The following is a 21,819-nucleotide window of genomic DNA, read 5'->3' as shown; positions in this document are numbered from 1 at the left end:
CGACAAATGATTTTTATTTCTTAATTTTTAAATCGCATTGAGGGAAGTTTAAGGTTATAACACTTTCCCGTAGCTTTTAGCCCATCAGCTCATGAGGCTTGGTTCTTCTTAATCTCCGAACATTGTCTCGTATATTTAATACGGTCTCCATTTCAGAGTTAGTATGACTTTTCAGTCGCTGATTGTGTGATACAGCGTGTTTCTTAACCACTTCTGTAACCATTTCAATTTGAAGGTCACGATGTAGATCGCTATTTCTTATATACCAAGGGGCATTTATTATTCCACGAAGGACCTTGCTTTGGAATTTTTGGATGGGTTCAGCATTTGTTTTCTTTGTACAGCCCCATAGTTGGATGCCATATGTCCAAACGGGTTTAAATACTTGCTTATATAACATTAGTTTGTTCTGGATAGATAGGTCAGAGTTCTTTCCTATTAACCAGTACATTTTTCTGTACTTCAAGTTTAGTTCTTCTCTTTTCTTTTTGATGTGTTCTTTCCATTTAAGCTTTGCATCCAAATTCATTCCAAGGTATTTGGCGGTATTGGAGTAGGGTACTTCTGTACTGTTTATAAAAATTGGAACATTGTTTATGTTTTTGTTTGTAAAGTTTATATGCGTCGATTTTGTTTCGTTTAATTTGATACGCCATTTGTGCGTCCAATCACTAACTTTATCGACTGCATTTTGCAATTTTTGTGTAGCCTTCGTAACGGATTTATCTGGCACCAATATTGCAGTATCATCAGCAAAGGTGGCCATGATAGCGTTGATGTCCACTGGAATATCCCTTGTATATAACAGATACAGGGTTGGGGCTAGAACACTTCCTTGTGGTACACCGGCTTCAATTTTCTTAAGTTCCGAGTAATTTTGGTCGTACCGTACTCTAAAGAGTCGGTTCGCAACGTAGGATTTCAGTATTTCGTAGTACTGCCTGGGGAAGTCCCTATGCAGTTTGTACTCAAGTCCCAAGTGCCAAACCTTGTTAAAAGCTTGAGCAACATCTAAGAATACAGACGAGCATACTTGTTTTTCTTCAAGTGCCTTTTCCACAACATCCGTAATTCGATGCACTTAGTCTATCGTGGAATGTTTATTTCTAAATCCAAACTGATGGCTCGGAATTAGTCTTCTTTCTTCAATTATTTTGCTAAGCCTTTTCAGTAGCAGTTTTTCAAAAACTTTTGCCATGATTGGTATAAGCGATATTGGTCTGTAAGATGTAACTTCTGTTGGTGGCTTACCTTGTTTAGGTATAACAATGACTTCCGAAATTTTCCAATGATGTGGCACATATCTTAGTTTAAGGCATGCGTTTATTATAAATTGGAGTTTCTTGAAGGCTATAAGAGGCATTTCTTTCATAACCTGAGCAGTTATAAGATCGTACCCTGGTGATTTTTTGTTTGACAACTTATGTTGACACATGCTTCTTACTTCTTTGAGCGTGACAAAAGGTATTTCACATTCGTCGTTTCTGTCAACAAACTGTAAGGGATCTGTAGCTGTGCTTGCTGGGAATGGCTTGAAAACATTCGCGAGATGTTCAGCAAAGAGATCAGCCTTTTGTTTCGGGTTTCCGATCCATTTACCATCTTAAGATTTTATCGGCGGGTTTTGTGTCTGAGGTCTTTTTAGGCGCTTAGTTGCTTTCCATAAGGAGTATTCTGTAGAAACATCCGTCGTCAGACTTTTCAGGAATCTACTTAGTGAATCATTTTTAAACTCACAGATTCTTTTTCTTAATTCGTTGTTAAGACGGTTAAAAACTACCTTATCATCTGGGAATCTCGTGGATTGCCATTTTCTTCTAGCTCTTCTTTTTTCCAATATCAACTCCTTTATTTCGATAGGATATTTTATTTCTTTTTCTCTCGCATTCGAAATAGTTTGAGTACTTTCTTCTACAGCCTGCTGCACATCAGCAATAAATTGTTCTACTTCATGATCAATTTGTTCAATTGTTTGCATAGGGGATCTTAGGTTTATAAAATTTTCAAGTTTGTCCCTGAATTCGTTCCAGTTAGTTCTGTTATTCACGAGCTTGGGATTACTTTTTTCTATTATTTCTGTTTCGCTCAGTGATAAAATTACTGGAGTATGATCTGATGATAAATCGTAATTACCTTCGACACTTATATGATTTCGTTTAATACCTTTAACTACGAAAAAGTCAATAAGGTCTGGTATTTTGTTAGTATCAGATGGCCAATATGTTGGCGAACCAGAAGAATAAAATTCGCAGTTGTATTTTCGGCCTGCTTGGTATAGCCGTTTACCTTTTGTTGTTATGAGCCTAGATCCCCATTGGGTGTGTTTAGCATTGAAGTCGCCACCAACAAGGAAGTTATGTCCTAACAAATGTAGGAGTTCTGCATAGTCTTCTTCAGTTGGAGAGCGCCTCGGAGGGCAGTATATAGCTGCTATTTTGAATTCTTTCTTTTTTATACCAATACTAATTGTTGTTACTTGCATGTTTTCTTTAGTAAACTTTGGTTCTTCATAGTGTGTTAAGCACATTTTTATAAGTATTGCTGATCCTCCCCTAGCTTTGTCAGCTGGGTGCGGAGCGTGATAACATGTATAGTTTGGTAATTTATTATCAAGACTTTGTTCAATAGCGAGGTGGGTTTCGGACACCAAACAAATGTCTACATGCTCTATGTCTAAAAAGATGTTTAGTTCTGATACATGCTGTAAAAGACCGTTTGCATTCCATGTTGTGATTTTGAGTGTTCTGTCCATCATTGTTTTTTAAGAGCGACTTCTTCGCTTAGCTGTTTGATGTTTAAATCTTGTTGGTCAATCCTTTTCAGGATGAGTTCCAGCATTTCTTTTATAGAAGTTTCCTCATTCTTCCGCACATTTTTAAAATCTGGGAATAGGATTTATTTTCATCACTTTTGCTTAGTGCAATTGCTTTTCCCGGTTGATTTTTAGTAATGTTATCGACCGTTACTTTTTTGCTTTCAACTACTGGTTTTGTGTTGGTTGAGTTTCTAAACTTGTTCCCAGTTTTGTTTTTTCTTTTTGTGTCTTGGAACTTTTTTGCTACTGGACATCCTCTGTAACTTGCAGGATGATTGCCTTGACAATTAACACATTTCGCTTTCTGTTCTCTGCCCATGGGACAGTTTTTGGTTGCATGTCTGTCTTCGCATTTAACACAAGCGAACTCGCGATTGCAGTATTTTTGTGTATGCCCAAAGGCTTGACAGCGCTTACATTGTGGAACAGTTTTCGACTTTCGCAGTGGTTAAATTTTGACAACTATGCCCATAATTGATTTAATACTGTAAATCTTATCGAGACTTTCTTTATTTTCAAATGTGAGCATAAATAAAGGTAGAGATCTCTTTTTTGTCGTTGATACCCCAGTGGAGTCTTTTACTATCTCATTTTTAATAAGATTATTGGCATCGAGAGCTTGAAAGCCTTTTTGTATAAGGTCTTCGACAATTTCTTTGGCAACACATGAAGAGTGACGGCCTCTTGCTTCTACTTTTATCGATATTGTAGCTTTATTTTCGTACGAGTGCCACTGAATTTTCTTTTTGTTCAATTCTTCAGTGACAGATCTATACGCATCGGCGTCTTCAACAATGACTTTCCAATTGTCTTTATTGTATGAAGTATATTTACATGCCTTATTCGTGCATTTTTCTACTATGCTCTTTAGCTCGCCAAACATTGCCAATCCGGAGATCATAATTGGAGGTGGGGCAGTTTGCCTGGTACCTTTAACGTGAGACTTATTTTGGGGTAAATCTCTTATTTCTTTATTAGATGCTCTCATTATTGTAGCAGTATCTGATTTTGAACCTGTTTGCTGACATTTTATAACAGCCTCTGGGCTACTCTCTGCTTTTCGTTTCTTTGACTTACGTTTATTTCGGTTTCCTTCAGTTTCAAGGAGGAGCTCTTCCTCATCAGTATGAAACTCATTAGCAGTTTTTTGTGGGCTTTTCACTACTGGTGACTTTCGACTTGATATGTTGTCTTTCACGGACTTTTTGTCGAGCATGCTGACTTTTTCTTCGAGTCTCTTCACTTGTTGCTGGAGACTTTCAATAAGGGCTTCAAGTTGTTTTCTGGCTAAGATTTCTATTTGCCATTTATCGAAATAATTTTCGGATTCAACTTGGTGGATCTCGTTGTTTTTTGTGAAACACTGCTGATCTTTTGTTTCGATCTTTTCATGGATGGTTCCTTTTTCGTTAATGACTTCTATGTCATTTGATTTTTGCGTTGGGGTTTTCGATGGAGTAACCCTTGGTGATATTTTTGGTGGAGTTCTTAGTGTTTTTGAACTCCGTCTATTTCCTAGAAGCAATAATTGGTCCTCCCCGAATCCATAGGACCGATCTCCGAAGAGAGTGGATTTACCAGTTTATCTGGATTGCCACCTGGGGTATTATATCTATTTGTTTTACTCATTGCCATATTTGTTTTTGTAACTTTTGTTTAGTCCCATAAATAGCTCAGTTTTTTATCAAGTCCACAATGGTACTCCTATAAAGACTCTCCATTTCCTCTAGCTTGACTATTTTCCAGTTATGCGTCGAAAGGGATGGGTTACAAACTTTGATCATCTCGAGAATATCATCGATACCAGCAGGTTCGATTGAAATCCAAATGTGGGCTCTTGGTCTGCTAGGAATGTCTTCCTTACCGACAACCTCGAGCTTCGTACCTGGCCAAACTTCACCTAACCGGCTGACAGGGAGCTTGTATAAGTCACAAGACCTCTGGTCGCCACAAATCATAAGTTTGACATGACCCTGATGCCAACCCCCATCGCTTCTGGAAGAAAGTGGTCCTAGAAGCTATCTCAAAATCCTTAAAAAGCCACCCTAACCTTGGCCAGCTGCCAACGATCAGCCGGTATTGTACCATTATCATCGCTCCTGTCAATGACCGCAACCACGACTTTGTCCTTCGTGATGTCACTGAAACTGGCTTGTTTCCTGATGGGATTGAGGGAGTGCAACTTGCCGCCTTTAGATGCACTCTCATCAGTAGTGGCAGTTCCATTATTCAGAACCCTGCCACTACTGGAATTAGGTATTGCTACCTTCCTTCTCCCATTCCTACCAACAGCAGAGGGGGGTCCATGGATTGCCACTAATCCCTTCTCTGTGTTGGCCGCAGGAGATACGGCAACAGGCTTTGATACCAAACTGCAGCCCGGTCTTGAAGAGATACTGATCTCATCATTCTTATCTTTTTTGTTTTTATTCATCTTTGGTCCCACAAGTTGCTAAGAAAAAAGGAGATTCGCATATACAGATAAAGCTAGTTAATCTGGAGGTCACCAGGCATCCGGATACTCCGTTAGAGACTGGGCTATTTTTGATTTGAGCCCCAGCCAGGCTGATCATCGGCACGGGTCGTTCAACACCTTAGATCCAGCCCTACCAAATGAGCTAGGATACCTAGGGTGGGAAGGAGCACTGGAGAGAGAGCGCTGTCTAGCTTTTTCGCCATTACAAAGTGGGATTTGGGATGGGAGTACGTGACATAAACGTTGGTTTGTATGCTTTGTTTATGATGTGAGGGATGATGATTCTGGAAAGGTAGAGGGATAAGAATGTCCGAAGGTCTTAAACTAGATATTTGAGGATCTGAACTTAAAAGTAACCTTCATATTCTATTATTCCTTACTTCTAATAAAGTTTCAAAAACCTGTTAAGTACACTCAAGTTGTACTCCGTCCTTGAAAATTTCCTTTTAAGCTTTTACCAGGACAACCTGAAATACTTGTTGTGTGCTTCTGCCCTGCTGCTTCTTTGGATAGCTGCCTAATATGTAAAAAAGCATTTTGAATAATTTCAATGTTTAAGTATCTTAATCGTCGTTGGAGTCATGGATGCTTCAAACAAAAATTACTCGTGTCTTTCTTTTTATTAACATCTATTTCCAAATCATGACCAACTCTTGAAATAGTTATTAAAAGAAGTGAAGTAATTCACTTTGCTGGCTAATCCTTACTGTTTGTTTTTGAATAGTAAAACGTTTCACTTCACTGTATTCACTATCTAGAAACTAGAATAGTTCCATTGATCGAAACTATTATATTGCGTAATTCGAAAAATCATATCAGAAATCTGTCTTTCGATTCTGAACGTGCATAGATTTTCATTTGTTTATCCTACAAAAATTATTCATATTCACTTCTGAGCTTAAATTTGTATTCCAATTTGTCACTACTTCTCACTTCTTTAGATATGACTTGTTAATTGACCCATTTAAGTTTTGCACGTTTATATTTTTTGTATATTTAAGTTTCTTTTGTTTACCTAACTGACTCGATTCATGCTAAAGAATACCAATGTGATTTAAATCCTGATTGATTGGTTATTCTATTTATTTTATATTTTGAGCAATGTTTATTTTTCTTAGTTACTAATTTAAATTCAATTTATTCTTGTTTGAAATTTAATGGTAAGGGTTTCTTGAGAATATAAATCATAAACGTACTTTATAGTGAATCATAATATTTCTATTAAATAAAAATACATCTGATGCTTTTGGACGAACCGACACACGTTTATATTTAATTTGTCTAAATAGTCGAGGAAATAAAACCAGAAATGCTAATGGATTGAAACGCTTATTGAATATAAATATATAATTTAAAAAAGTATATCTTTTGCTATGACGGGTATAGTTTTTACATGTTAACCCAGAAATATAATTGTTTACAACCTTTAAACGTATTAAGGCTTACATATGTACGTTTTGACTTATAGTAATGGGCAAATAGCAACCTCGCGTTCAGTCGGCCCCGCGGGCTTTTATGAGCGTTTTATCGTACATACGATTTTATTTGTCAAAAAGTACGACTCTAGCATTTGTAAAACTAAATTTAAGCAGTTAAGGGGGTATTCTGGTCTAGAGACATGAATTTTAGGTAATTTTTGAAGTGCTGTAGAAAAAAGCAAGCAACAATTTTACCATACATTTTTTTATACATTATTTATTCACGTTAGAAGCATACAAAAAAAATAAAAAAGTAAAAAAAAAAATCAAAATTCCGTTAGTTATCAGTTCATGGAGTGGTGCGTCTCAAAAATTTGGTGCGTGACCATACCCACGATTTTAACTCTCCTAGAAATCTGAAATCAAAAACTAAAAAAGATTATTAATCTACAATAATGTCGCAATGTCTGGAACTACGGAAAAGTTACAAACATTTCTTTTTACAAAATGGCGGCTGTCTAAAGAAAAATATAAAAAATTTACCATTTTTTTGAACATTCTTCGATTTGTTAAAAATATTAAAAATGAAAATTTGGGGATGGCCGTAGTTCCGGACGTAGACAAGTCCCTAAAGAAGAATCTCTTAAAATTTCAAGTAAATCGGTTCGGCAGAACCTGAGAAATCGTGGGTATCAGATTCAAAAAGACAGTTCTGAGAAAAACGCGTTTAAAGTACCCCATTATGTCTTTTGTTCTATTAGTTGCAGCCCAACCGATTTGGATGGCTGCTCAGCAAAATACTTATTTCTCCGAAAATAATTTGAATTTGGGAAAATCCTCTTGTAGACATATTTTAAAATAGTTATACTATGAAAATATGAAAAGAAAAAAAAATCGATTTTTTTAATTTCTAGACCAGAATACCCCCTTAAGGAAACGACTAAATTGTTTTGTAACTGATAAATATATGTATATACAAGTATTAATGTTGCTTATTTTAAATGTTGGGCAATTAACGTAGTTAATTTTTAAAGCTATTATTTTTATGTTTTAAGCTAAATTCAATTTTTAATCTAAAATTTTAAGACAAATGAGCATGTAGAAGAAAAAGCTTGGCGGACAACATAAAGCTGCGGTATTATATTTGAATTTCAAAATTCAAATAATCTTGGAAAGGGAAGGTTACTTACTTACATAAGGTGGCGCTACAGTCCTGTGTGAACTAGGGCCTCACACAACAAACTTCTCCATCTAGCTCGGTTCCTAGCTAGATGTCTCCAGTTTCGCGCTCCAAGAGGTCACCTTCCACTTGTGCGCACCACCTGATCCGCGGTCTTTTACTACTGCGCTGTCCTGAGGGTGCGGATTCGAAGACCTTTCGGCCGGAGCATTGGTTTCCATGCGCTCTACGTGACCCAGCCATCTTAGTCGTTGGACTTTTACCCTTCTGGCTAAGTCTACGTCGCTGTACAGCCCGTACAGCTCGTCGTTCCATTTTCTCCTCCACTCCCCTTCGATGCATACGGGACCGTAGATCACACGAAAAACTTTTCTCTCGAAGCGACCCAAGGTGCTTTCATCCGCTTTTGTCATGGTCCATGCTTCTGCACCGTATAGCAGTACGCGGATGATAAGGGTCTTATATAGCAACACTTTGGTCCCTCGAGAGAAGACTTTACCCCTCAATTAGTTTCTTAGTCCAAAGAAACATCGGTTAGCAAGAGTTATTCTGCGTTTGATCCTACCATAGCATGTTTTGCCCATTTTCGCCGCCTCTGCCTCAATACTCACATAAGCCCCATTGACATCACGCTGAGTTCTTCCGATTATGTCAATTAAATCAGCATATGCCAGTAATTGGACGGACTTTTGAAAGATAGTGCCTCTAGTGTTGACGTGTGAGCTCTGCACTATTCTTTCAAGCACGATGTTACAAAAATCACATGACAGCGCATCACCTTGTCTAAAACCTTTTTTGACATCGAAAGGTTCTGTTAAGTTGTTTCCAACCTTTATGGAGCAGCGTGAATTCTCCATGGTCATCCTGCACAAACGGACTAGTTTGGCAGGGATGCCAAAACTAGACATGGATCTATAAAGCTCGTCCCTGTAGATGCTGTCATATGCGGCCTTGAAATCGATGAAAAGATTGGGTGTCGATTTGGTGTTCTTGGGTTTTTTCCAGGATCTGCCGTAATGTGAATATTTGATCAACTGTGGACTTTACTGGTCTAAAACCACACTGATAAAGACCTATCAGGTTTTTGACGATGGGCTTTAGACGTTCACATAATTACGGCAGAGAAGATTTTATATGCGATGTTAAGTAGACTGATGCCTCTATAGTTGTTGCAGTTTAGAGGGTGCCTGTTGTTTGGCTGCATTTGCCTGCCGACATTCCTCATCAAACCAGGGGTTCCTTGTTGGTGGCTGTTTGAAACCTAGCACATCAGAGGCGGTTTCTCTGATTGCATCTTGGCACTGTTGCCACTGGTTTTCGATACATTGTGTTGGCGGCAGAGAACTCCGAGAGAGGTTACTTGTAACTCGGTCGGAAAAGGATTTGGCGATTTGTGGCGATTGTAGCCGTTCGACGTTGTACCTTCTCCCAGCACCTCCCTGTTTTGCCTTGGGTCTGGAAATCCGAAGTGCTACCTTGGCTACAACGAGGTAGTAGTCCGAGTCGATGTTAGCTCCTCGGAAAGTTCGTACATCCATAATGCTGGAAGCGTGTCTGGCGTCGATCGCAATATGGTCAATCTGGTTGACGGTAGATTGATCTGGAGAAGTCCAAGTTCCTTTGTGGATGTTGAGATGTGGAAAACGCGTATTGGCTACCATGACGTTTCGCCCCGCAGCAAAATCTATGAGCCTGAATCCATTGTCGGAAGTGTTGTCGTGCATGCTGTTCTTCCGATTATTCCACCAAAGATGTCTTTCCTTCCTAGCTTGGCATTAAAATCGTCCAGAACTATTTTAATATCGCAGCTAGCACTGCTCATTATGTTTTTTCTAGGAGCTTGAAGAACATATCTTTGGTGTTGTCGTCTTTCTCTTCTGTGGGGGCGTGCGCGCATATCAGTCTAATGTTGCCGAATTTAGCCTTGATGCGTATGGTCATGAGGCGCTCATTGAAGCACCTATAGCTCAAGACTTCTTGCCTAAGTCTGGCTCCAATGACGAAGCCGCATCCAAATAAGCGCTGTTGGTTTTCGTGGTAGCAGTCACCATAATAAATATCGCAGTTTTTCATCCTCTTTTTGCCCGGCCCATCCCATCGTATTTCCTGGATGGCGGTGATATCTGCTTTATAGCGGTCTAGGGCCTCCGCTAATTCTTCGGCCGCACGTGGTCTGTTAAGGGAACTAACATTCCACATGCATATCCGAAGTTCGTTGTCCTTTATTCGTTTGCGTTGGTGGTCAACAGTAAATCCGTCTGTATCCGAGGCTTGTTGGTGCTTCGCAACTATGAAAGCTTTTACGTGGCTAGGAAGTGACCCCGACGGCACAACCCCCAACCTGGAGGGCCAGATCCTAAGTATAACTCCAAGGATGGGGAGCCGGATAAAACCGCTCCTTATAGGCCTGGGCTCCGAATAAGTCGAAGAAGCAATATAAGGTGTTCACTAGTAGTTCAACCTTACTGGAACTGTAGACGCCACCGTTGATTCCATCTCGAGAATTCGTCCGCTGCCGCCTGGATAAGGAGAGGTGCCTTAGTGGAAACACCTCTCCCCCCCTCTTTCCTTTGCTGCCCCTAACAACTTTCCATTGGGGTTGGAACCCAATCTCCAGTTGAGGTACTAGGCACCCGATGTTCACCACAGGGAGGTGAGATGAGGAGTTGATAGACAGAGGTTGGTTTTGAGAAAAACCTGTGGACGCTTGTGTCCTCTTGAATGCGCATGCCTACCATTGAAAGGGAAGGTTGCAAGTTGTTTTTTTGTCAGACGGTAAAACTTTTTATTTGGGTCAACCTTTTATTTTCACAATTTAAAAACATTAAAAGTTGTTAAAAGCTTCATCACAACTTTGAAGAAGTTGCTGATACATTGAAAGCTGTCAGTTATTATTAGTCCAGTTAAAAAAAATTTTGACCTAAAAAAAAATCCAACAGTTTTAAAACTTGGCACACTTACTAATGGATGTCTGGTGATGACCCAACAAAAAATCCCCAAGAATCTGACGTGAGCTCTAGCGGCAGTTAAGAGAAACATGTTTATCTCAAAAGCTATTTGTCGTATCAAAAAATGTTATTTCACAAAATTAAAGCTCATTAAATTTTATAAAAAAAGCTTTCATGATTTTGTTCGTATCTACGATTATAAGGTTTTTTCGGTTTTTCAGGTTTAACTTAAAAACTAATTGTCGTATCAAAAAATAATCTTGTACAAAATTAAAGCTATTAAATTTAATAATTAATTATCAATTAATTTAGTTTGTAAAATAAATCTATCGGCATTTAAGGAAAACATGTGTATTTTAAACGAAAAGAAAGGTTATTAGATTAAAAATGGTATCCAGTTTTTCGTGTCTGTAATTGTCCACAAAAAAATTGAAGTATTCAATTTGTATGTCCCTTCTTACTTCTGAAACTCGTTTGCCCACTATATGGCTCATTGCCTGCAAGCCTATAGAATAAGCATTTGAGTAAGTTACTTTATCATCTCCAACGATGCCACTAGCTATTGATATGATTTCATTTCTAACTGGAAATGGAGGATGAATTTGGAACCAATCTGACAGCTTTGCAATGTCTGTATTATCTCTATTTTTACTTACCTAACCAAAGTCTTTATGTTGCTCACTAATAGAAAAAAGAACGCCAGTGATGAAAAATTTCATGAGTAGCAGTCAGCCCTAGAACCCATTTGCTAATACACTATCAGTGATTCCACGCCCTGTTGTCAAGCCACCCATACTCTTCATTGCACGCATTAGAGTTTGCTCAATCGTCTGGTCCGACCACACCCCTGTCAAAAATCGGTCAGTTCTTCTCATAGTAAAGTAACCCTCTTGCACAAAGTTCTTAAATTCATCTGGGGTCATCACAGAAGGCAGTACTATCATGTCCTGGAAATACAGGTGACATGATTTGGCGTATGAGAAGTGTCCGGTGGAGTGGAAATATGAAATCATATTCTTCACCAAGGCATTCCAATCGCCAAACCGCTAAGCTGAGGTTTTTGATTTCCTCTAATTCATGTTGGCTTATGTCGACTTGTTCCATTGTTACATTAGCTAAAGATGTCTGTATTAGTGTTAAAACACGAACTGCTCTGGCAAAAGCTTTTCCTTGTAGCATCTTTTCAACAGAAACCGGGCGTATAGAGTACTCATTAACTCTTGCAGGCCACTTCCACTCATCAGAAAACCTATTGGAACAATATAGGACCTTAACTGGTGAAATCCACCCAATCTGACTATACATTTTGATAGACGGGACTCAGATGAAGCTGCGGCAACGATTTCTTTACTAATGGGTTAAATGAACTGCTGGAATCTGGTCGCGTGTGGCAAATAGCTGATATCTCCAAGCATGAAGAACAAAACCCTAAGCTTTATATAAGGTTTACCAACTTTTTAGAACCAAGAAATAACGCAAGGCTGCCTAGTATTGGAGACATGCATGGTCTGGGACACAACTGATATAATGCTATGCCCTATTGCGATGCAATTCTAGTTTCTATTTTCAATGTTCGTTTTCTTTAATATAAGAGTTTTTTGGGTATTAGGTGCACAATCGTCATCAACTTGTTTGAAAAAATCATCAGTTAGTTTTCAAGATAAACCCGAAAAACCCAAAAAACCGTATGTTTCTCTTCACTGCCGCTAGAGTTATTTTATAAACTATAGCAGATACCAAAAAAATCATGAGACATTTTTTTATAAAATTTAATGGGCTTAAATTTTGTGAAACAACATTTTTTGATACAACAAATAGCTTTCGAGATAAACGTAAAAAACTGAAACAAACACCATGTTTCTTTTAACTGCGCTAGAGCTCACGTCGGATTCTTGGGGACTTTTTTTGAGTCATCACCAGCCATCCCTTAGTATTTTCAATTCAATTCAAAAATAGATTTATTTACATAAAATAATTGTACATTTTAACATTTTAATCCTTTCTATCATAAGGACATGTATAAAAGCCGTCTGTGAAGAACTATCAATTTTTGAGTACATTTAGGTACATCCTGAATTTTATTCTAATTATTTCTTTTTTCTTTAAAATTTAATATTAATACTATTTAAGAGTGTTAGCATAAGTTTCAATTTGTTAATATAGATTAAGTTTTTTTTTATGTTTAAGTCGATTCATCTGAGCTCAAAAGTCTTCATCAATTATCATTTTTCGGTAACTTAGTGAAGCATTTTTCACTTCTTCGGATGACAAGCTTGGTTTCCTATATCAGCTCCTTCTGATGTCTTTAAATGCTGGGTATTCTCCTATGAAATGAACGGAATCCTTAAGCTGTACCATGTTTTATATTGAACAAAAGAGTGGTAGATCCCTTCTATGGGATATGAAATTTAACGGAAGCACCTCTCCTCTTGCTCTTGATATATGAATTTTTTGGGTGCTATGGCAATCCTTGAAATAGTTATGGGAGCCCAAGGTCCTGTAAATTTCTCTGTGAGTGTAGGCATCTGCGTCTTCCCTCCATTTTATTCGCATTTTGTCATCTATGTGCTCAATTGAGTCCCAGTTCAGTTGAAGAGGATAGTTGTAGCTCTCTGCTAGGTCCAGAATATCCTTATACCATAAGGTGTTATTAGAGACTGCAAAGTTAATAAATTTCCGTGGTAGTCTATCTGCATCAATATTAATTGTTTTAAGTATATAGTTTATATTGAGTAGGGTTTGAATAAATAAAGCGGACATTCTTGTTTCAATCATCAACATATAATTCGGTGAAAATCCGGGCAGTTGAAATGTTCTACGAAGGAAATATCTTAACAGTTTTTCAACCGTATCCAAGTATAAGTGGTAAGTACAACAAAATGGATTTCGCTACTGCTTCAAAAAATTGGTATTTTGTTGTAAACCACTCTGACAAATCGCTTCCGCACCATACAGCTGATTTAGTTTCATCGTACAAGCTTTCTATGGTTTTACCAAATTTGTGGCTCAAACCATAGTTATATAGCTTGTAAAACATTTTTTTGCAATCAATGGTGTCAAAAGCAGCTTTAAAGTCTATGAAGAAAGCATATAACTTTTGTTTTTATCATTAAAACTTGCGGCTATGCTGCGCAACAATAATATGTGATCGGCCGTGGAATAACCAGAACGAAATCCAACTTGAAACTCTTTCAGAAGCTTGTTTTCGTTGATCCAAAGTTCTAGCCGGTTTGGTAAAAATTTTAGCTGATGAGTTCAATAGTGAAGTTCTCCTATAGTTGGCTGGATCTTTGGAGTCTCCTTTTTTAAAAACCGGGTAAATTATTGCTTGCTTAAAACCAATCGGTACTATTCCAGTTTCGAATATATTATTAAATGTTTCTGTAAGTGTGTTCTTGAATTCTGTTGAACTATATTTATTAAATTCCATGGGTATTCGGTCTAATCCTGGAGCTTTTAGATCTTTCGCCCTAACTAATGCTTCCTCAACTTCTGAGGTCGAGATTGGCTTATCTAAGGCTTCAATAAAATGGTTTGGTCTACTGTAGAGAAAGTACGAATCCTTCATAGGTGGGCTTAAAAGGTTTTGGAAGTGTTAAGTTAAGTTAACTCAATGTTTACCTTTGGTTTAATTCCTTTTATTTTATTTGCTGCTTTCCAAAAATCCGAAGGATTGTTGCAGTTTGCAAGTTTTTTGGCTTGCGATTAGGGTGACCAGATGTAGAGTCAAGAAAAGAGGGCACTTACCAAAATCACAAAAAAAAAAAACAGACGTACATTTTTTGTTATAATTTATTTGAATAAACAAAAACTAAATATTTAATTGTAACAAAAAAGTAACAGTTACTAAAAAAATCATAATATAATGTTTTATTTAGCATGAAAATAATAAAAGTATCGATATAAACATATAAGAATATTATTTAGGTTTTATTAGCACCGTATTTTCATGGAAATAAAAATAGTTAAGAAAAAACATTTCGTTATGTTTTTTTTCTTATGATTTTTAACTTCAATATTGGTTGTATTTGTCATTAGACCTTATTTTATTTAAAGTTTAGAGACTTTGCAAAATATAATTATAAAACTCAGTACATAACATATTTTTTAAAATTATATTTACAAAATAGAATTGCTTTGACGTTTTCTGTTTTTAATCTATTGCGTTTCTCAGTCCATTGACTGTTTATCAATGAAAATATGCTCTCAACATTATCATTATGAGCAGGAATCACGAAAACAAACTGGGCTATCATCAAAAGTTCACTATATTATAATTCAAAATGCACATTTTTTCAAAATAATTTACAAATTTCTCGTGAATAGGTGCGTTTATAAAGTTTATATTTTTTATTTCTTGCTCCAAAAACGTTTTTAAATTGCTAAATTGGTCAAACAATTTATTTTCATTTTTGATAACGCCAAATAGACAAAGAATTTTGGATATTATTCCATTCCGGAACTTTGTTAAAATTCATCCAAATAGAGCAAATAAATTCATCCAGAGAATAACACATGCTCTGAAGATATTTTAAGCACATAGCATAAACCTCAATTAAATTTTGTTCAATGTTCAAAACTTCATTTCTATTTCCACCATTAGCGACAATGATTTAAAAAATTTCTTTAACTTTTAACATTTTTTTTAAGGCCGTCTTCACACGTAAATTAAATATAAATCCAAAAATTTAGATAAAACCGAAAAAGAGGACAAATCGCTTTTTAAAAAAAAAAGTCACCGGACAAAAGTTGTTTAGGTCAAAAAGAGGACATGTCCTCCTTAAAGAGGACGCCTGGTCAGCCTACTTGCGATTCAAAATGTTCCTTTTTTTTGCTCGACATAACTTCTTGTTGTGACTGTTGGCTGTATTGTAGAGTTCCTGAAAAGTTGCGGTGTTGAATTTTCTAAACGACCTAAAGTAAGCAAATGTCTTCTGTCTCGCTTTTAAACACCCATTATCAAACCATAGATTTCGGAAGTTTGTTTTTTGACTCTTATTTCCTGAAGGATTTTGGTGTGGAATAGAGAGTTTAATTACTTCTTTAAGTTTGACATATTACTCGTAGATCGCTCTAATAACAGGTTGTTAATATTAAGCCTATGTAAGTGTGCCAAGTTTCAAAACTGTTGGATTTTTTTGAGGTGAAGGTAATTTTGTTCGTTCATTGACTGGACTATATAGAACAATTAAGGTTCAAAATGACTGCAGCTGGATATAAGAGAAAGAAATTTTCGTAATTAATCTTACATTTTTTGACCTATAAACTTGGCCTAGCAACATGATAACGTGCTTATTCATTCAGTGCTCATTATAAAAACTTGGTCAGACGAGCAAAATTTAAAACTTCTTTCAATAACTGTCGTACTCATCTGATTTGAAAATTCTTAAGTATGCTTGGGGATGGTTAGGTTATTATCCACAGTTAATGAGGATGGTCGTTAGTTTGAAGACAAATAATCCTTAATTTCTGCAATAAAGTAAGAGTTAGGCGAGATACCGTCGATCTATTTAAAAAGACTGTAGGAATAATACCGGAACTAATTAACAAAATAATTAAAAGTAAAGGTTGAAGTACCAACTACCAAACTTAACAGAAACTTGCTTTATTCCAATCCAATAACAATTTTAATTTTATGACTCAAAAAAATATTCCATTTTTTTTCTAGTAGAAAGATTCGCAAAATGTAGAAAGCTGAACAAAAACTCACAATATGTATTTGGAAAAAAATGTAAAATTACATTCGAAAATGTTTGTTCGTATTCAATTGAAGCGCAGTGTCTAAGGAATAGGAAATCATCCTACAGCAAGGTTCAAGACTACGGAAACAATATAATGATCTAATAAAAACAGAGCTAACATTTTTTTGTTTAATTTTTTAATTTAATTGTTTATAAAAAAGAACAACTTCAACTGATTACTTCATATTTTACTTCAATTTCGAACAAAATGAATTTAAAACAAAATGACTGACAAAATGAACTTTCAAACCTGCGCTGAACCGAATAGAAATGAGAACTACTTTAGCTTTGAGTTGGCGTTTACGATAGTAAGATACAAATCATTGGTAATGTTTGAGATACTATTTCAGATAACATCATGAGAAACCATTGTTTTTTAACTTCCCATAGAAAGTTATTGTAATGGGTCAGATTTGTCAAATTGAATTTTTTGACATTTATCGACGTTTCAAGGTCCCTAGAGTCGAAATAAAAGATTTTTAAATTCCGTACGTCCGTGCGTTCGCGACGTTTTTTTCGTCTTCCATAGCTGCTCAAGAAACAGAAGAGAAATAATTTTTGTTATACAGATAATAATGCTGAAAGATGCAGAAATGGCTCTCAAGAAAATTGCGTGGGCGGTTTTTTTTACCATAGCGGTTTGAAAAAAAGGTGAACATTTTGGTTAACCCTTATCTTATGAACCAAAAACGCTAGATGCTTGAATTAAATTGTATATAACATATGGTAACGTGGTAGAAAACAGGTATATTTTATTTTTAAAATAAAATCCAATTTACGGTTTTTTTATAAATAAAAAAAAAAACTGACAAAAAAATTAGTTACCTCAAAAATTTTACGAATACAAAATGATTTTATCTCCAGAACAAGCTTGTGCTATGAAAAATAACGTTTTTAACATCTGGTAAAATTTTGAGAAAAATCGAATTGACAGTTTTTTTTTTATAAAATATGAAAACCTAAAAAAACATTACTCAAAGTTTGTAAAAATTGAGATTATGGCTATAAACTAATTTTAACGTGCAAGGAATATTGTTTTAAAAATTTTTAAAAATTTTGAGTAAAATCGAATTGACAGTTTTTTTACAAAAAATAAAAACTTTAACAAAAAATTTAATAAAAGTTGGTAAAAATTCATTTTCGACTCAAATATCTTTCAAAGCCTTGAGATCTTGGCTTTAAACTATTTGTATCTATTAAAAAAATTTAAACTAAATTTAACAAAAGTTTGTAAACATTTATTTTCGATTCAAATATCTTTTTAAACATTTGAGATAATGGCTTCTTACTTTTAGTTTGTTTACAAAAAACAAAAACCTAAAAATAAATACTAAAATTTGGTAAAAATTTTCTTTCGACTCAAATGGCTTTTCAAAAATTAAAAATAATAGCTTCAAACCTTTTTTTATTTCACAGAAAATATTGTTTTCGATTTTCAATAGTTTTTTTTATATAATTCCAACAGTTCGTTTTTTCATAAAAAAAATTAAATATACAAAAATTAGTACGCAAATTAGGTAAAACTGATGTTCGGTTCTTGATACCTCTCAAATTAATTTCTTTCTTTTGGTAAACAATTTTTTTCGACTAAAAATCTATTCAACAAAACTAGATTTTCAAACCAAATTATTTCTTTAAATGAAAAATATGCTGGAATTTTAAAATTTTCAAGAATAATTCAACTGACAACTTTTTTAACACAACACGAAAACCTACAAACTTTTAAGCAAGACAAATCGACAGACTCTTTTTTTTGATATATCAAATCCCAACCGAAAGATCACTAGACGACATTAGGGGCTTGATAGTAAGGCAAGTTTCTTTATTGAAAAATAGACTGGAAAGTTAGTCAAGAAAAATCTCCTTAACTATCAAGTCAATTCTACTTGTGCCAAACTGACAGCTAATCATAATTTATCAATTCAACTGAAAGCTGAATTTTACTACTTACTCATTTATTTACTTTCTGCACAATTCTATTTGATGTTCTAAGAAATATTTTTTTAATATACAAAATACAGGTTGATTTGGAATTTTAATTTGCTTAAGGCTTGTTTTTGCAGACAATTATATTGTTCTTTGTTTTTGCACGACCAACTGAAGGTAGAGGTTAGTAAAATAAAGCTCCGTTTAAGACACTTGAAAAACTAACAAATAAAATTTACGTTCAAAGAACACAGTTAACAGCAAATGAAGTCCCTTAAGTTGTCTGAAACTGCCCAATAAAAAAAATATTAGCAAGTTTTGTAAAACATCAGCGACATTTATTTCTACTAAGAATTGTAAAACACTAGCGACACTAAGCCTTAACTAACAAATTTGAGTAATCTATCATCAGGACAATTTAAAGTCTTGTGAAATCTTTTCATATAAATTATAGATCTTCTTATTTTAATTTCTTGTATTTATTTTAATAACGTTTTATTATATTAATTTCTTTTTCAGCTTTAGCACAAATGGCAAAAAGAAAACTCTCACTGTTACACGCCAGTGCTGCCAAGGTTTTGGCCGTCGTCCAAACGCTGCTTATACCGAACAATGTAAAAAGATTGAAATGAAGAGTTTCGAAGATGCAGCAACTGATATGGGCGGCAATGAATTCATGCGAAGTGTTAAGAACAACGGCCTTGAAAATATGCTTGCATCCAATGTAACTCTCTTTTTACCAACCAATCAGGCATTCACAACATTTTCGGAACAAATGTTTGAAAACGTAAGCTTTCAAAAAAAAAACTTAAAAAAGCTCACATGTGTAATCTGCACTTAATTGTTTACTTCTAGAATTTGGTTTACGTACCCATGGGCAATAGACGTCGACGTGCTGCTGACCAATTTGGATTCACTTCAAAGGACCTACTTCTTGGCCATATGGTAGACGGTTTAAATATAATGGAAGACTTAGCTAATGAAGACCTTTTAACGACAAAACTCAATAATAGTTCAATCCGTATCAATATCTTTAATAGACCTTTCAGCAAAAGTGGTTCATTGTACACTGCTAACTGCGCCCCACTAACTAAAATCAATCAACCAGTGGTAAATGGAGTAATTCATTCTGTCAGTGGTGTCCTATCACCTGTCACTAGCAACGTCATGGATATCATTCGAAAACGTAGCGACATGGCCGTTTTCAAGACCGTTTTAGAAAAAACAAAGTTAAATGAGCTTTTGGAAGGTGACAGACCTTTGACTGTATTTGCTCCAACTGATAAGGCTTTCGAAAAATTGGACATGAATTTAAGAAGAAAATTGAAGGAAGGCAAAGGTTGTGCTACAAGTAAGTTAAAATTACCATATTTTAATTGTGTTATGAATACCCTAATAATATTGAACTTTTATTTTAAGATATTTTGAAAGGCCACATACTCGATTTCACTTATTGCTCAGAGGTAACTTCACGTGGCAATCCAAAGTCCATGGCCTACAATATTCTTGGAGAAAGCCTACGTTTTGAATTGTCACCAAATAATAAAACTGAATCTGAACTACAACTCGATGATTTACTCATAAACGGGTTGGTACGAATTGTCGAAACTGATATTATGGGAACCAATGGTGTTGTTCATGTTGTTGATACGATTTTGCCAAGTGACAGTTCACGTTCTATAAGTACACTGATGCAAGAGAAGAATATCAGTATCTTCAAATCACTTTTGGAGATTTCTGGTTTGGAAACTGAATTCAACGACTACGACAACGCGACTATTTTTGCGCCCATTGATAAGTCCTTTGAGGATTCTGAATGGGAAAGGAAACTTAAAGAAAATCCAGATCAATTGAAAAACAGTCCTGCACTTAAGGATTTCCTGCGTGGCCATGTTGTCAAACCAAAAATTAAGACTTGTGATCTTAAAGTAGACATAATCAAAACTGAAGCAGGATCAGATTTAAGAGTTAATTTGTATTCAACTCATTCCATATTTACAAATGTCATGAATCGCGCAACTGTCAATTGTGCTCGTTTAGTGCATTTCGATGATGAAAGTTGTGGTTCAGTATTACATCAAGTTGAAAAGCAGTTGGAAAATCCAAAAAATGTAAGATAATATTTGTTTAAAAAAAACTATAAATATATTATTCACATGTTCTTCATTTTAGAATCTCTACAAAATAATCGAATCCAATCCCCAATACAGTAAATTTCTTGAAGCTGTCAAAGTAGCAAATTTGACAGGTATCCTTATGGACGAGTCTGACAGCTACACAGTTTTTATGCCAAAGAATGAAGTATTCACAGAATTTGACGTTGATGTCGCTAGCAATAAGACCGTTGCAGAACGGTTTGTTAAGGAGCACATTGTCAACGATATTGTTTGTTGCACTGGTATTACACCCACCAATTGGCCATTTGTCCGCACAATCGAAGCCTTAAGTGGAAGTAATTTACGAATTAATCGCGATCGTCGCCCTAAAGTTGAAAACGCTATGATTATGAAATGTGATAATTTGGCTACAAATGGAATTATTCACGAGATAAATGATGTTATTCTCTCAAAGCAAGTGCAAGCTTCAGTTCCATTAATTAAAAATAGATATGATATTTTAAGAGATGTATTTTTTCTAAGGAATTAGATAGGCACTGATGATAATTATCTTTTGTAAAATGTTCTGGATTTATTTTATAAAAATTGCGTGAGAGAAAATAACACATTTATTTATTTTTATATAGCAAAATAATATACATAACATACATATTTTATATAAAAGAAGAAAAATTAAACTTGAATAGACCAGAAGATCCTCAGGTTGAAAAATATCATTATTGATTGATTTTATTGGCAGTTAAATTTTAAAGTTTACTTTTAAGCTGTACCTACATATATGTATGTATGTCTAAATGGATAATGTTTTGCTTTTGAGATTTTCTTCTTTTTTTATTTTAAATCAATAAAAATAAATTATACAATAAAAACTTTGTGTAAACTTTTCCTAAGATTAAATAAATGGGTACAACAACACTTTTCCAATACTGATCTTTATGTAACGAAACAATAAATCTTATAGCCAGGCTTTTCATGAGTCGAATTTGTTTGTGTGATTTCTTTGAGCAGTTACAGACAATATAGATTTGCAGTCAACGCAATTCTGCGAACGAAAAGTTAGATCAAGGCGGCTGGTTAATTTCTAAGACGTCAATACTTTCAAACTGGAACTTTATTGAAGAAGTTCCCACAACTTTATCATTTAAAAAAACTCCTTACACAGCACAGTGGGACCGTAGTAGGTCATAGGGTAAAAGTT

The 21,819-nt window shown here is 35.2% G+C and overlaps 1 protein-coding gene across 1 annotated transcript in view; it reads left to right on the top strand.

Annotated features, from left to right (window-relative positions):
* Nucleotides 1–21,541, top strand: part of LOC129940350 (transforming growth factor-beta-induced protein ig-h3) — a 66,136-nt gene extending 44,595 nt beyond the window's left edge. Inside the window, exons 5-8 of the mRNA XM_056048660.1 lie at nucleotides 19,024–19,291; nucleotides 19,360–19,855; nucleotides 19,924–20,615; nucleotides 20,677–21,541. Of these exons, the coding sequence (XP_055904635.1) occupies nucleotides 19,024–19,291; nucleotides 19,360–19,855; nucleotides 19,924–20,615; nucleotides 20,677–21,150 (1,930 nt within the window). The 3' untranslated portion in view covers nucleotides 21,151–21,541. The remainder of the gene's footprint in view (nucleotides 1–19,023; nucleotides 19,292–19,359; nucleotides 19,856–19,923; nucleotides 20,616–20,676) is intronic.
* Nucleotides 21,542–21,819: the final 278 nt, after the last annotated feature.

This window comes from Eupeodes corollae, chromosome 1, assembly GCF_945859685.1.
Source record: "Eupeodes corollae chromosome 1, idEupCoro1.1, whole genome shotgun sequence".
NCBI classification, from domain to species: Eukaryota; Metazoa; Arthropoda; class Insecta; order Diptera; family Syrphidae; genus Eupeodes; species Eupeodes corollae.
Note: the sequence above shows the minus strand (reverse complement) of the source record. Positions and strands in the feature narration are given on the sequence as shown.